The 13,283-nt window shown below is 51.8% G+C and overlaps 2 protein-coding genes across 5 annotated transcripts in view; one reads left to right on the top strand and one right to left on the bottom strand.

Moving 5' to 3' along the window:
* KHDC4 (KH domain containing 4, pre-mRNA splicing factor) overlaps positions 1-10,598 on the bottom strand; it is a 32,958-nt gene extending 22,360 nt beyond the window's left edge. The window contains exons 1-2 of one of the 4 annotated variants that reach the window (XM_047093095.1): positions 10,496-10,598; positions 4,934-5,095 (exon numbers count right to left, since the gene is read on the bottom strand). In XM_047093095.1, coding sequence (XP_046949051.1) covers positions 4,934-4,978 — 45 coding nt within the window. In that variant the 5' untranslated portion in view covers positions 4,979-5,095; positions 10,496-10,598. Of the gene's footprint in view, positions 1-4,933; positions 5,521-8,916; positions 9,043-10,211; positions 10,285-10,495 lie in introns of those variants that run through there. The other 3 variants (XM_047093096.1, XM_047093097.1, XM_047093099.1) reach the window with 3 other exon arrangements.
* RXFP4 (relaxin family peptide/INSL5 receptor 4) lies at positions 9,597-13,206 on the top strand. The gene is given in 7 exon segments (XM_053722197.1): positions 9,597-9,620; positions 10,487-10,581; positions 10,691-10,831; positions 10,833-10,879; positions 10,882-10,935; positions 10,938-11,009; positions 11,012-13,206. Coding segments are annotated over 7 exon segments (783 nt in total). The 3' UTR covers positions 11,362-13,206.
* Positions 13,207-13,283: the final 77 nt, after the last annotated feature.

Raw genomic sequence — 13,283 nt, 5'->3', positions numbered from 1 at the left:
TTTGTTCCTTTGCTACGGTGTTTTTATTGGGTAATTCTATTTCAATTTTAATCTGTTAGGGCAAACCGATTTTCATCTACATTTCATGGCCCATTCTGACAGGTGTATTTTTCCAAAGAATTTCAGATTAAACACCATCGTTTTCCTGTTGCCCCTTTTCCCCAAAACACAATGTTGTTGGGAGTCTGATTGAAATTACATTATTTTTTTACATTTAAAAAAATTTGTGATCTGTGAATCGTATCACCCTTTTCTAAAGGGTACTGGGGGGGAGGGGCCTGGCTGGCCCGTGGGTGGAGCATGTGACTCTCCATCTCCCAGTGGTGAGTTCAAGCCCCTCCTTGATCTGATCGCGGAGCCTGCTTAAAAATTAAATAAAAATAAAAGGGTACTGTATGCGCTCAATTCACAAAGTTGTGCAACCATCACCACTATCTCATTCCAGACCATTTTCATCACCCCAAAAGAAACCCTGCACCCATTATCAGACACGTCCCATTTTCCCTTGCTAGGGCAACCACCAATCTACTTTCTGTCTCTCTGGAATTGCCTATTCTGAACATTTCACACAATGGAACCATAGAATATGTGACCTTTAGTGTCTGACTTCTTTCACTTAGCATCTTGTTTTCAAGGTTCGTTCATGTGGTAGCATGTGTCAGTGCCTCATTCCTTATTACGGCCAAATAATATTCCATTGTATGGATAGGCCAGTTTATCCATTCATTTAGAATGGATAGTCACCACTTCTGTCTTAACTTGGAAATTTTTTTTTTTACATTTTATTTATTTTTGAGAGAGAGAGAGAGACAGTGTGAGTGGGGGAGGGGCAGAGAGAAGGAGACACAACCCGAAGCAGGCTGCAGGCTCCGAGCTGTCGGCACAGAGCCCGACGCGGGGCTTGAACTCGCGAACCACATGATTATGACCCGAGCCGAAGTCGTACACCGAACCGGCTGAGTCACCCAGGTGCCCCCGACCCCTTCCTGTGTCCAGGGCAGGTAGATCAGCCCAAACTTGGAAGATGCCAAACTGGATTTCGCAGTCTGGGCCCGGTCCTCCCCCGCAGCAGAAAGGAGGAAAGAATGATGGTGGGCTTGCACCAGCTCTCCAGCACGTGCACCCCTGGCCTTTGGGGCACCACCTTCTACCTCCGACACTTGGAGTAATTTCTCCAAACAAAAGGATTTCCAACTGACGAATTCTTCTGGCGCTTCTAAAAATAGCTTTGTAATTTTTGTCACCTTCTTACAAGGGAAATCCATCAAGAAAGAGAAGAATGGAACAGCTGTTCAAAAGGAGGTGGGTGGCTCAGTGGGTTGAGCATCTGACTCTTGGCTTTGGCTCAGGTCACGATCTCATGATTTGTGGGTTCGAGCCCTGCATCAGGCTCTGTGCTGACAGTGCAGAGCCTGCTTGGGATTCCCTCTCTCTCTCTCTCTCTCTCTGCCCTTCAGCTCACTCGCTCTCACTTTCTCAGAATAAATTTTAAAAAATAAAAAATAATAAAAGGTTGTTTAAAAAAAAAAAAAGACAAGGCGGCTTGTAGAGCCCCAGATCTAGCCTCGGTGAGGCCTGCCTGTACTTAGTGCTGTATCCTTGACCGCTGAGAGGATCCCCCCAGTGTAGCTTAAAGTACTACAGGGCCCCCTCGCCGCTGCTCACCTGAGCTGGCCTCAGGGAGCCTCTGGCACACGCCCCGCCAGAAAGGATGTGGGTAAATCGCCCGTCGGTGGGACTGTGGAGCCGTCGGGAGTGGGTGAGCCCTTCCCACTGCGAAGTCAGCTGCGACAAGGGCCAGCTGGGAGACCGGGTCAGGCTCTGGAGGTCCCCTTAGCAAAATAGGAGGTTAGTAAAGTGTATTGATGGTTCCTCAGAGCCTCAGGGAAAGCACAGTCCCAAAAGAGATCAACATTTTGTCCTCTGCTGAAAAGGCACAGGGAGAAAAAGTGCAGTTATGTAATCCCGTTAGAGAAAACTCTTTATTCCTGTCTTCTGAAAGTACTTACGGTCAGATCCAGGGAAATTAATCCTTTTCTCGTCAAATTCTAGTCCACACCGAATTCCTTGCCATACTAAGTATTTGTGACTGAAGCTAACGCACTGATTGGCCACAACGAGGCTCCTGACCACCGAGTGTGGATCTCTGGGGGAGCCCGAGGAAGCAGGGAAACCCCGACATCTCGGCTTATCACACACACCTCAGTGCAGCACTGCCCCACCAGATCGTGACCTTTCCCAGGGTTACAACCAGTGGGCTTGGAGGTGATCCGTAATCTATAACGGTCCTTCTCAGATGCAGGTCTCCTCAGAGTCCTGAGCAGCAGAGCGGGGGATGGGCAAAATTCTGGCGTGCGTTCCTGCCGGGCAACAAAGTCTTACAGGACTAAATGTCCTAGAGAAATAACACCTGTCAGGAAAAGGCTGTGGCTTTAACATCCTCAAAACCACCGTTTGGCAGCTATTTTAGTGATAAGTGATGCAGGCAGGAATCAGCAATGGATCCTAAAGATAGTGGGTCAAAGAGGAGTAACGGGACAGTCACATGGTCGCAGAGCAGCTCCTCACAAGACATTTATTTATTAGTCACAAAAGGAAGAACGCGGGGGCACCTGGGTGGCTCAGTCCGTCAAGCATCCCAGTCTTGGTTTCGCCTCAGATCCTGATGTTCCGGTTCGCGAGTTCGAGCCCCGCACTGGGCTCTGTACTGACAGCTCGGAGCCTGGAGCCTGCCTAGAACTCTCTGTCTCCCTCTGTCTCTGCCCTTCCCCTGCTCTCTCTCTCCCTTTCTCTTTCTTTCTTTCTCTCAAAATAAATAAATAAACTTTTAAAAAGGGTAGGGGGAGAATGGTACCTTCCTAGTGGAGAAACCTCACAGATACCACCTTAACTCGGTGATGGAAGATGTTAACTTCCGTCACCAGTGACAGGTGGCACGCACCTCCTGAGGGATACTCTTAAATGAACACAGTGCCAAAAATGTTATAGCCCGAGTCCAAGCATAAGGAAATAGTAGACAAACCCAAGTTGAGAAACGTTATACAACTAAACTTTACTCCTTAAAAATACATGAGCCTAATCGTGGGAAATATCAGACAAACCCAAACCAAGGGATGTTACACAAATAACTTTTACTCTTTAAAAATATGTAACATTTAAAAATGTCATGAAATACAAAACCTGAGGAACTGTTCCCGATTCAAGGCGACTGCAAGGAGATGAGAACTGAATGTTACTCACGTCTGAGATTTCTTTTGTTATAAAAGATGTTACAGGGGACATTTAGCAGCATCTCAGTGAGGTTTCTAGACTAGATAATATTGTAGCATTGTTACTTTGTTGATTTTGATCATCCTACTGAGGTTACGTAAGAATACTCTTGTTTTTAAAGAACATTCTTGGTTTAGTGGGGGGGAGGGGGGGCACTTGGGTGGCTTAGCTGGTTAGGCTTCCAACTCTTGATCTTGGCTTGGGTCACAATCTCACCCGCATCAGGCTCTGCGCTGGCAGAGTGCACTCTCTCTCAATAAATAAACTTTTTTTAAAAGCTCTTTTTTTTTTATTTTCCGAAGTTTATTTATTTATGAGAGAGAGAGAGAGAGAGAGAGAGACAAGGTGTGAGCGGGGGAGGGGCAGAGAGAGAGGGAGAGAGAGAGAATCCCAAGCAGGCTCTGCACCATCAGCATGAAGCCCGATGCAGGACTTGAACTCACGAAGCCGTGAGATCATGACCTGAGTGGAAGTCAGACATGCTCAACCGACTGAGCCACCCGGGCGCCCCTTAAAAATTGGTTTTTTTTTTTTTTAATTTTAACGTCTATTTATGAGAGAGAGAGAGACAAGGTGCAAGCGCGGGAGGGGCAGAGAGAGAGGGAGACCCAGAATCCGAAGCAGGCTCCAGGCTCTGAGCTGTCGGCACAGAGCCCGACGCGGGGCTCAACCCATGAACCGCGAGGTCGTGACCTGAGCCAAAGTCCGAGGCTCAACCCACTGAGCCACCCAGGTGCCCCTAAATTTTTTTTTTTTAAATAAGGAAAGAGAAGACAGTCTTTCCCGAGGATTTTTGGACCCAGAGAACTGTGGTTGTGAAAGGTTGTCACTTGTGCTGTGTGAGGGCGCAGGGGACTGCGTTGGGCTGCGACCAGCCAGAGGAACTGGTCCGTGCAGAGATGCGGCAGCAGGAACCACATGAAAAGTGAAAGAATAAACATTGCTTCCTGAGGGCCGTGGCGTCTTCCCGTTATTTCCCCTGAGTCCAGTCGGGTCCGCTCAAACTCTAAAATCGCACCTCTGGACCTGCTCTTTCTTTTTTAATTTTAACTGGGCTCCACGAGGAGCACGGGGCTCGAACTCACTACCCTGAGGTTAAGTGCCGCATGCTGTACCCTGAGCCCGCTGGGCGCCCCTGGCTCTACTCTTCCGTGCTGCCTGCTGCAGCAAAGGAAGGAAAGCGGAGGTGAGGACGGGTGGGGCAAGGGTGAGGGTTTTCAAGCATCCTGGCCTAACCGACATCATCCTTCCCCTTGAACGTGTTTCATCACCGGAGGCAGCTCAGGGCAGTCTCTGTTCTTTGCAGTAAAGGAGGCCTGCGGAAAACCCCGGAGGAAGGGAGTGACCCATGGGGCGGACCTGAGAGGGGGGTGCAGGTACTCAGAGCCCCTGGGCAGCCCAGGGGGGACACGAGGGCGAGCCTCGCCCGGAGCAAGTGGAGTCTGCACCGTGAGGAGGAACACACTGCAAAGCCTGGAGGCCGCGCGGGCAGGACCTGGCGGCGGGGTGGACGGGGCAGTGGTGCTGAGCGAACAGTGGAGATGCCGGGGAGGGACCGCAGCCCCGGCCTGGCGGCCACCGGGACTCTTTCCTCCGTGCTGTCCTTGCGCACAAGGACGCACCCTGCTTCGGTGTTGGCTGGCACCCCGCTGTACGAACTTACCACTATTGGCTTCCCATTCACCTGATGCGTAAGCAGCTCATCCATGTGACTTGTTGTCCGCGTGAAGCTACGTCAAATGAAGTGTCTGTGAACGTTGGTGTACAAGTCTTCATGTGAACGGATACCCTGATTTCTCAGCGTAAGTGCCTGGGAGCGGGATGCCTAGGACATATGAAGCATATGTTTAACTTTTTAAGAAAACACCGACTTGGTTTGGGCTCGAACTCACGAACCCCAAGATCGTGACCCGAGCCGAAGTGGGACGCTCAACCAACTGAGCCACCCCGACGCCCCAAGAAACCCTTGAGTTGTTTTGCGAAGTGATTATATCATTTTACGTTCCCGCCACTTCCTTGCTAGCCCTTGCCGTGGGCAGTTTTTCATCTTAGACATCCTCCGAGGGATGCGTTATAGCTCATCGTGGTTTGAGTTTGCATTTCCCTGATGGCCGACGCTGTCCAGCATCTTCTCAGTGCCTCTTTGGTATCCCCACATCATCTTTGATGAAGTGTCTGCTCAAATCCTTTGCCCATTTGAAAAATACAGTTGTTTTCTTATTATTGAAGTTTTTTAATGTTTATTTTTTTATCTGTGAGAGAAAGGGGGGAAGGGGAGAGGCAGAGAGAAATGGGGACAGGGACCTGAAGCAGGCTCTGTGCTGACAGCACAAACCATGAGATCACGACCTGAGCCAAAGTCAGCCGCTTAACCTACTAAGCCACCCGGGCTTAGCCCCAAGAGCTCTTTAGGTATTCTAGATACATCCTTTATCAGATCTCTGGTCTGCAAATGTTTTCTTTCAGTCTGTGGCTTGTCTTTTCATTTTCTTCACAGTGTTTCTCAAAGAGCAGAAGTTCTTAATTTCGATGAAGTCCAATTTATCAGTTTTTGCTTTTGTAGATTATGTTTTTGATGTATCTTAGAAATCTTTGCCCGACCTAAGGCCACAAATTTTCTCCTTTGTTTTCTGGTAGAAGTTTTGGGGTTTTAGGTTTTACATTTGGATCTATGATCCTCTGAGTTCATTTTCGTGTGTGGTGTGAGGTAGGGATTGGAGGTCTCTTGTGCACACTCTTTTTTTTAATGTGGATATTCAACTGTTACATAACCATTTGTTGAAAAGACTGTGCATTCTTCAATGACTTTTCTTTGCACCTTTGTCAAAATCCAAGTGGCCATAAGCGTGTGGGTCTATTTCAGGACTCTCGGTTCTGCTGCACTGATGTTTGTCCTTTTGCCGGTACCACACCATCTTGACTACTGTTGCTATAGTTTGAGTAGACCAACTTTACCTTTTTGCAAAACTGTTTTGGCGATTCTACAAAATCGTTTGGCTCTTTGTGTTTCCATATGAATTTCAGAATCTGCTTGTCAATTTCTATTTTTAAAAAGGCCTGCTAGAGTTTTTATTAGAATTGCATTAAATCTACATACCAATTATAAGGAGAAGTGATATCTCGTTGAGTCTTGCAGCACATGAACTCATTTATACCGCTCCATTTATTTAGGTCTTCCTTCCTTCCTTCCTTCCTTCCTTCCTTCCTTTTCCTTAAGTAATCTCTGCACCCAAAGTGGGGCTCAAACTCATGACTCATGATCAAGAGTCAACTGCTCTACCAACTGAGCCAGCCAGACACCCCTATTTAGGTCTTCTTTAATTTCTCATGGCAGCATCTCGTAGTTTTCAGTGTACCAGGATTGCACGTCTTTAGTCAAATTTATCCCTAAGATTTTTATTTTTATTTTTGATGCTCTGCCAGTTTCATTTTAATGTGGACAATGAAAGACAGATCTCTATCTCTGCCTTTGCAATTTTTCTGTAAGTCTAAGACTATTCCCAAATATAAAGTTGAGAGAGAGAGATTGATCTGGAACTTGCCCACGAACCTTGAAGCTTCCCGTGCCCCTTACTGAAACTGCAGTGAGTCTCTGCAGACGTGGGGAGGTGTGGCAAGGTGGTTGGCGGGGGGTGACGTGGGGGGGGGGGTCTGGGTTAGGGTCAGGTGTCCTGCTCCTACCATCTGTCATCCCCGGAGCATCTGGAACATCTGTCTCTACCACAAGTGCAAATGCAAAGCTCCCTTCTCCTGCTCTGGGGGCCTGGGCGGTGGGGAGTAGTTCTGTCCCTCCTGCCTCCCGTTCCCCTTTACCAAGATTTGGGAGTGCACGCACAGGGGTGTGGGGCTGGAGAGACGTGTGGGCTAAAGCTGGTGACTGAGGGGCAGGCCCAGTCCCTAGAAGTCCTTCTTATGTAAGGCAGATGCCATAATTTACCACTGCATGTCCTGGGACTCCAACTGAGATAGAAAACCGGCTGGTAAAGCCTGGCTTCAGAGGATAATAGGAACGCGAGGAATAACGAAATCCTTTCATGGGATCCGGGTCCTCCTGTCTCCCGGCGGTTGTGTACAAAGACCGTCTGGAGAGGAGTTGGCTATTGTCCATCCATCCACATCCTGGTGCTGTCTCCCTTGAAGACTAGGAGTGTCCCAAGGGCAGGGCCTGGCGCTTGGGGCCCTGCAGAAGGGGGTAGAGATTATAGGGGGAAAGAAATGCCTAAAGGGTTTCGTGATGTCTTGGAGAGCGCGAGATTCTAGAAGTCAAGAGACTTTCATCTCACGTCCTGACTCTGCCACGACTTCTCTGGTGGCCTTGGGCAACTCACTTTCTCTCCTTACTGTTTTTTAAATGTTTATTTTGTGAGGTACCTGGTGGCTCAGTCGGTTGAGCGTCCGACTTCGACTCAGGTCAGGATCTCGCGGTTTGTGAGTTCAAGCCTCGCATCGGGCTCCGTGCTGACAGCTCAGAGCCCGGAGCCTGATTCGGATTCTGTGTCTCCCTCTCTCTGCCCCCTCAACCCACTCACACTCTGTGTGTGTCTCTCTCTCTCTCAAAACTAAGTAAACATTAAAAAACAATTAATGTTTATTTATTTTGAGAAAGAGAGAGTGAGAGCGGGGAAGGGAAGAGAAACACAGGGAGAGAGAATCCCAAGCAGGCCTCTGTCAGCGCAGAGCCTGACTCAGGGCTCAGACTCAGGAACGGTGAGATCAGGACCTAAGCCGAGATCAAGAGTCGGATGCTTACCCGACTTTCTCTCCTTATTAAAAGAGAAGTTGAGGGGCGCCTGGGTGGCGCAGTCGGTTAAGCGTCCGACTTCAGCCAGGTCACGATCTCGCGGTCCGTGAGTTCGAGCCCCGCATCGGGCTCTGGGCTGATGGCTCGGAGCCTGGAGCCTGTTTCTGATTCTGTGTCTCCCTCTCTCTCTGCCCCTCCCCCGTTCATGCTCTGTCTCTCTCTGTCCCAAAAATAAATAAACATTGGAAAAAAAATTAAAAATAAAAAAATAATAAAAGAGAAGTTGAATTAGATGATCTTAGCGATCCCAACCATCTCAGAAAGTATATGAGAAGACCATATATTTCTTTTTTTTGTCTCCCCTGCATCTAGCACAGAGCCTGACACATAATAAGGGTTCAAGAAACGCTGTGGACAGTGAATGAATGAATGAATGAATGAACACACGAACTAACAAAATAAAAAAATAAAAGGGTCCAAAGTGAAGTTCTTAGATGAGCCAGCTGGTGGCATCACCTCTCTTTGTGACCACGCGTGCTGCTAGTGTCAGAACAAGGAAAGGACTCAGATTAGAAATGAATAAAGGACAAACGATCAGAGGACCAGATATTTCAGGGACCCCTGGGTGGCTCAGTTGGTTAAGCCTCAGACTTCGGCTCAGGTCATGATCTCGCGGTTCATGAGTTTGAACCCCACGTGGGGCTCTGTGCTGACGGCGTGGAGCCTGCTTGGGATCCTCAGTCTCCCTCTCTCTCTGTCCCTCCCCTGTTGTCGCAGTCTCTCTCTCAAAAAGAAATAAAATCTTAAAAATAACAAAAATATTTTTAAAAATGGGTAGCAGAACCCTGGAATTCTGACCCACTTCTGTTCTCCATCAAAGAGAAAAAGAAGTCCAATGCACTGACCAGTTCACGGCCAGTCATCGTGCTGCTGGGTGGCTGGAAGAATAAACATGGCCCTGGGGCGCCTGGGTGGCTCAGTCAGTTGGGCGTCCGACTTCAGCTCAGGTCACGATCTCACAGTTCGTGAGTTCGAGCCCCACGTCGGGCTCTGTGCTGACAGCTCAGAGCCTGGAGCCTGCTTCACATTCTGTGTCTCCCTCTCTCTCTGCCCCTTCCCTGCTCATGCTGTGTCTCTCTCTGTCTCAAAAATAAACATTAAAAAAAAATTAAAAACAAACAAACAAAAAACATGGCCCTGACACAGAGAGGGACTGGAACAGAGGCACCCAGGAACAGTCCCTAAGGCCAGCAGGTGGCCTGTGGGGCTCACCTGAACTTGGGCTCAGTCTGTCCCTTCTGCCACCCACTCCATACCCACCCCTTGTTGAATGACCCAAACATGCTGGCACCCAGTCTGGGTCTCTCCTGGAGGTTCATCACACCCACTGCTGATTGGTGTTCCAGAAGGGCCCTTCTCCTCCCCAGCACTCCAAGGGAATTGGAGTTCAAGCATCTTAATTAGCTGGCAGAGGGCAGGAAGGTGTTGAATGTTTTGGAACGCCTGAAAGAAAGCCCTCTCTTACCTACCCACCTCCCACCTTCTCTTTTTCCCCATCACAGCACATTTTGCAAAGGATACGGGTATGGGCGCAAAAGGGGAAGACCCAGTGAGGCATTTTTACCAGTTAGGACTGAGATCATGGGGAGACAGGATGAGGTGTGGGTGTGGGTGTATCTCAGGACCCATGCGTCTCTGACATGAGCTCGGGGATTGGAGGAGGGGGTGGGGGTCCCGCTGGCCTCTGACTCCACAGACTAGAGCAGGAAAGGGTGAAACGGCAGGGGGTGTCAGGCTGGCAGGACAGCTTCAGACTCAGGAGCAGCACTGAGGGCGGGCCACTCAGGTCCCCGCAGGCTGTGCTCCGGGAGGGGGCGATGAACAGGAAGCTGTGACTCCCCCACTTTCTCTCCCAGCCCTTAGCCTCAAGGTCACTTGCTGCAATGAATTCCGACCCGTGTTTTAGTTGGCGCTCTTCCCTGGGCATGGTGACAACAGATAGCTGTGCTGTACCCCGCTCCTTTCCAGCAGAACACCTCAGATTTTCCTTTGAAATAATAATCATTCACACAAAGAGCAACCTACAAAGTGCTTCCTGACATGCTTTATCTCGTTGAATCACGCCAGTCCTGTGGAGCGGAACCTTCTGTCTGAAAATGCTAACAAGAAAACGGAGGCTCAGGAGAGTGGAGTAACTTACCCAAGTGACACAGCCAGTGAGGAGCAGACCTGGAACTCCAGAACCATCCGGATTCCGTGCCCTCGTGCCCACCCCACCCCTGCCCCCAGGCCCCAAGACAGCACTTTCTGCAGAGAAGGGGGTCCCCGCGCCAGCTCAGGAAAGGAGGGGGCTCCAAGTTTGGCTCCTGTCATCCCTCAGACGGGGTACCCCTGGCCCTCGCCCTGCGCGGAGGCTTGGGTCTGCGCTCCCCAGTGGCTGACTCCCCCTTGTCCCCCCTCCTCTCTACCCGGTAGAGCCCTTACCGCTCACAGGTGCACATCGGCCCGCGCACCTGCCCCGGCGGGCGGCCGGCGCTCCCATCCGGTGGCCCCTCCAAGACCGGCGGAGGGTGGGGCGCAGCCTGTCCCTTCCCCCCTCCCCGGCGGGGGCGTGGCGGGGGCGTGGCGGGGGCGTGGCTCGCGGCCGCTCAGGCCCTGAGGGAGGCGCCTGCACCCCAGCAGCTCGGCCCCGCTGCCCCGAGGCCAGCTCCTAGCCCTGAGGGTCACGGTCGGCCCGACCCATGGGTCTGTGGGGGCGGCCGGCTTGCAGGGAAACCTGGTGGTGCTGTGGGTGCTGGGAGCTGTGCCTGGCGAGCCGCCGGCCCCCTTCCGACACTTTTGTCTTCACCTTGGCCCTGGCAGGCCTGGGGCCGCCCTCACTCTCCCCTTCTGGGCACCTGAGTCCGCCCTGGACTTCCGCCGGCCCGAAGTGCCCTCTGCAAGATGGCCCCGAAGGCCACTGTCCTCCACGTCTGCGCCAGCGTCCCCCTCACCCCCGGCGCATGGTGGCCGTGGCTGCCGGACCAGGCACCCGCCTCTCGCTTTCCTGGCCCTGCACGGCCACCCTGGCGGTGTGGATGGCGGCCGTCCCGGTGACGGTGCCCACGACTGTTTTGGGGCCGAGGGTGAGGTGTGGGGCACCCGTCTGTCTGCTGCACTGCCACGGCAGGTACTGGCCGGGGGGTGCTGGCTTTCGTGGTCCCCGGGTCCCCTGGCTACCACCTGCTGCTGCTGTCGCTGGGCAACGGCAGAGTGGCAGGGGCGTGGCCCACTGTGTCCCTACCCTGGAGGCCTCTTTCTTCCTCTGCCGCTTCCCCAACCACCTGGACACTCTCATGGAGTGCTGGTGACGTCTGACCTGGTGCTCTGGGATAGCATCTGTCTACGCCATCCATACCCCCCGTCTTCCCTGTCACCACACGCCAACGGCTGCCTGAACCCCGTGCCGTCCTGAGGCAGGAGCCTGATGGGCCCTGGCAGATGCCTTCAGGGATCTGTGAGCAAGGCTGTGACCCTACGGCCCCGGGCCGGCTGGAACTGGGGGCCCTAAAGACCGCAGGCAGGTGGTGGGTGGAGAGCACTCTGCCAGGAGAGAGGTCCTTCTACCATGGCCACCAACTTGGACAAAGGGACACCTGGGGGAAGGGTGCTGAACACCCTACCCTCCTTTTCTGGGCTCTGCCAGGGGCAGAACCCTGCACCCTAGGGAGAGCTGGCGTGGGCTGCGGCACCCTCTGGGAGTCTCTGATCTCTTCTGGGTGTGGTGGAATGTGGGGTCACATGGGGGAGCTTAGGTCTTTGCTCACCTGGAGGTATAGGTAGGACAAGGGGAAGGAGGAAGGTTGGAGAATAACCTGTATCATCCACGACTGTCTGGACGCGTCCACCTCTGGTTCAGTTGCCCCGTTTCTGCCTTTTGTGAGCATTCTCAGGAAAATTCCCAAGGGTCCTAGACTAAGGGGTCAGAGGTCAACACACCAGCACCTGTTTCCCTCTGTCTGCCCTCCCCGACACCCCTAGCCTCACCCCAAATAGGGTGTACCCTTGCTCTCTGGTGCCAGAGCCAACAGTGCCCTCCCCCTGGCCATCTCCACCGTACAGCATCCCAGTGGTGCCCAGAGAAACCTGGGGCCTGCAGACCTCAGCTGAGAAAGCGGAGTCCTCGGGCAGGGGGATGCCCTGCGTGAGTCCTGCTGGTCTCTGGAATCAGCCCAGGCCCGAGTGTAAACACCCTGAGTGTCCATCCTTAAACCAGGATTTGGAGGGAGAAGTGGGGAGAAGGCAAGGATGTGGGTGGGGCATAGGGAGGAGAGAGAGGGCGGAGGGATTGGGAGAAGAGGGGGCTGCAGGTACGTCCAGAGAAGTGGGAACCAGAGTCGGAGGCTCGTGAGGGTGTCCCTCCCTCCTGTCCCAAGTGTGCAGCTCAGAGGATCAAAGCACCCAGAATCACATCCTAGCTCTGACGCTAACCAGCGGAGGGACCTCGGTAAGTGACTTGTCTCTACTGGTTTTCTCATCTGTAAAGTGGGGTGTTGAGGATTCAACGGTACCTGAAGTCGTGTGTTGGCTATTGTTCTTACGCCTCATGTAAAATGGAATCAGAGAGAAGGAAGAGGAGGAAAAGAAGGAACAGGCGGCAGCAGGGAGACAGGGACCCACGGCCAGAGATGGCTCGTTGGCGATGTTTGCATGCCCTGGAGTGAAATGGAAGTTTTACATGAAGAACTGAGAGAGCTGCCTGGCCGGCTCGGTTGGAAGAGCCCAGGACTCTTGATCTCAGGGTCGTGAGTTCAAGCTCCGTGGTGAGTATAGAGCAACAGAAAAAGAGAGAGATCGAAAAAAAAAAAAAAAAGAACTGAGTGAAGGATTGGCCCCTGGTTTCCATATCCATGGAGACCCAGCAGTGATACGGGAGAGCACTCTGGTCTCCCAAGGACCCAGAGCGACAGCAGGACATTAAGCCATGTTAACGACATTTAATTAGCTGCTTGATGTTTAGTTTCCTCCTTTTGATGTTTAAACTGGTTCACGTCTGTCAGGATAGGAAATCCTGTTCCCAGTCAATTCAGGATGGAAAATCCTCCCCTCTCGCCACCCCTGCAGCTCCTCTGATGGCTTTGCTGGGATATTGGCTCCCAGGGGGCATCTGTGCTAATGGGGCCTGGAGGTAAATACTGAGTTTATTATTCTCTTTAGTTTTGGTTTTGTTTTTTTTTTTTAGAGAGCGTGCACCTTGCCGAATTCTTTTTCTTTTAATGGTTGTTTTTAAGAG

This window comes from Lynx rufus, unplaced genomic scaffold (genome assembly GCF_022079265.1).
Source record: "Lynx rufus isolate CCGP_SWC_20201006 ecotype Redwood Valley unplaced genomic scaffold, mLynRuf1.p SCAF_31, whole genome shotgun sequence".
NCBI lineage: Eukaryota > Metazoa > Chordata > Mammalia > Carnivora > Felidae > Lynx > Lynx rufus.
This window is presented reverse-complemented; position numbering and strand designations above follow the sequence as displayed.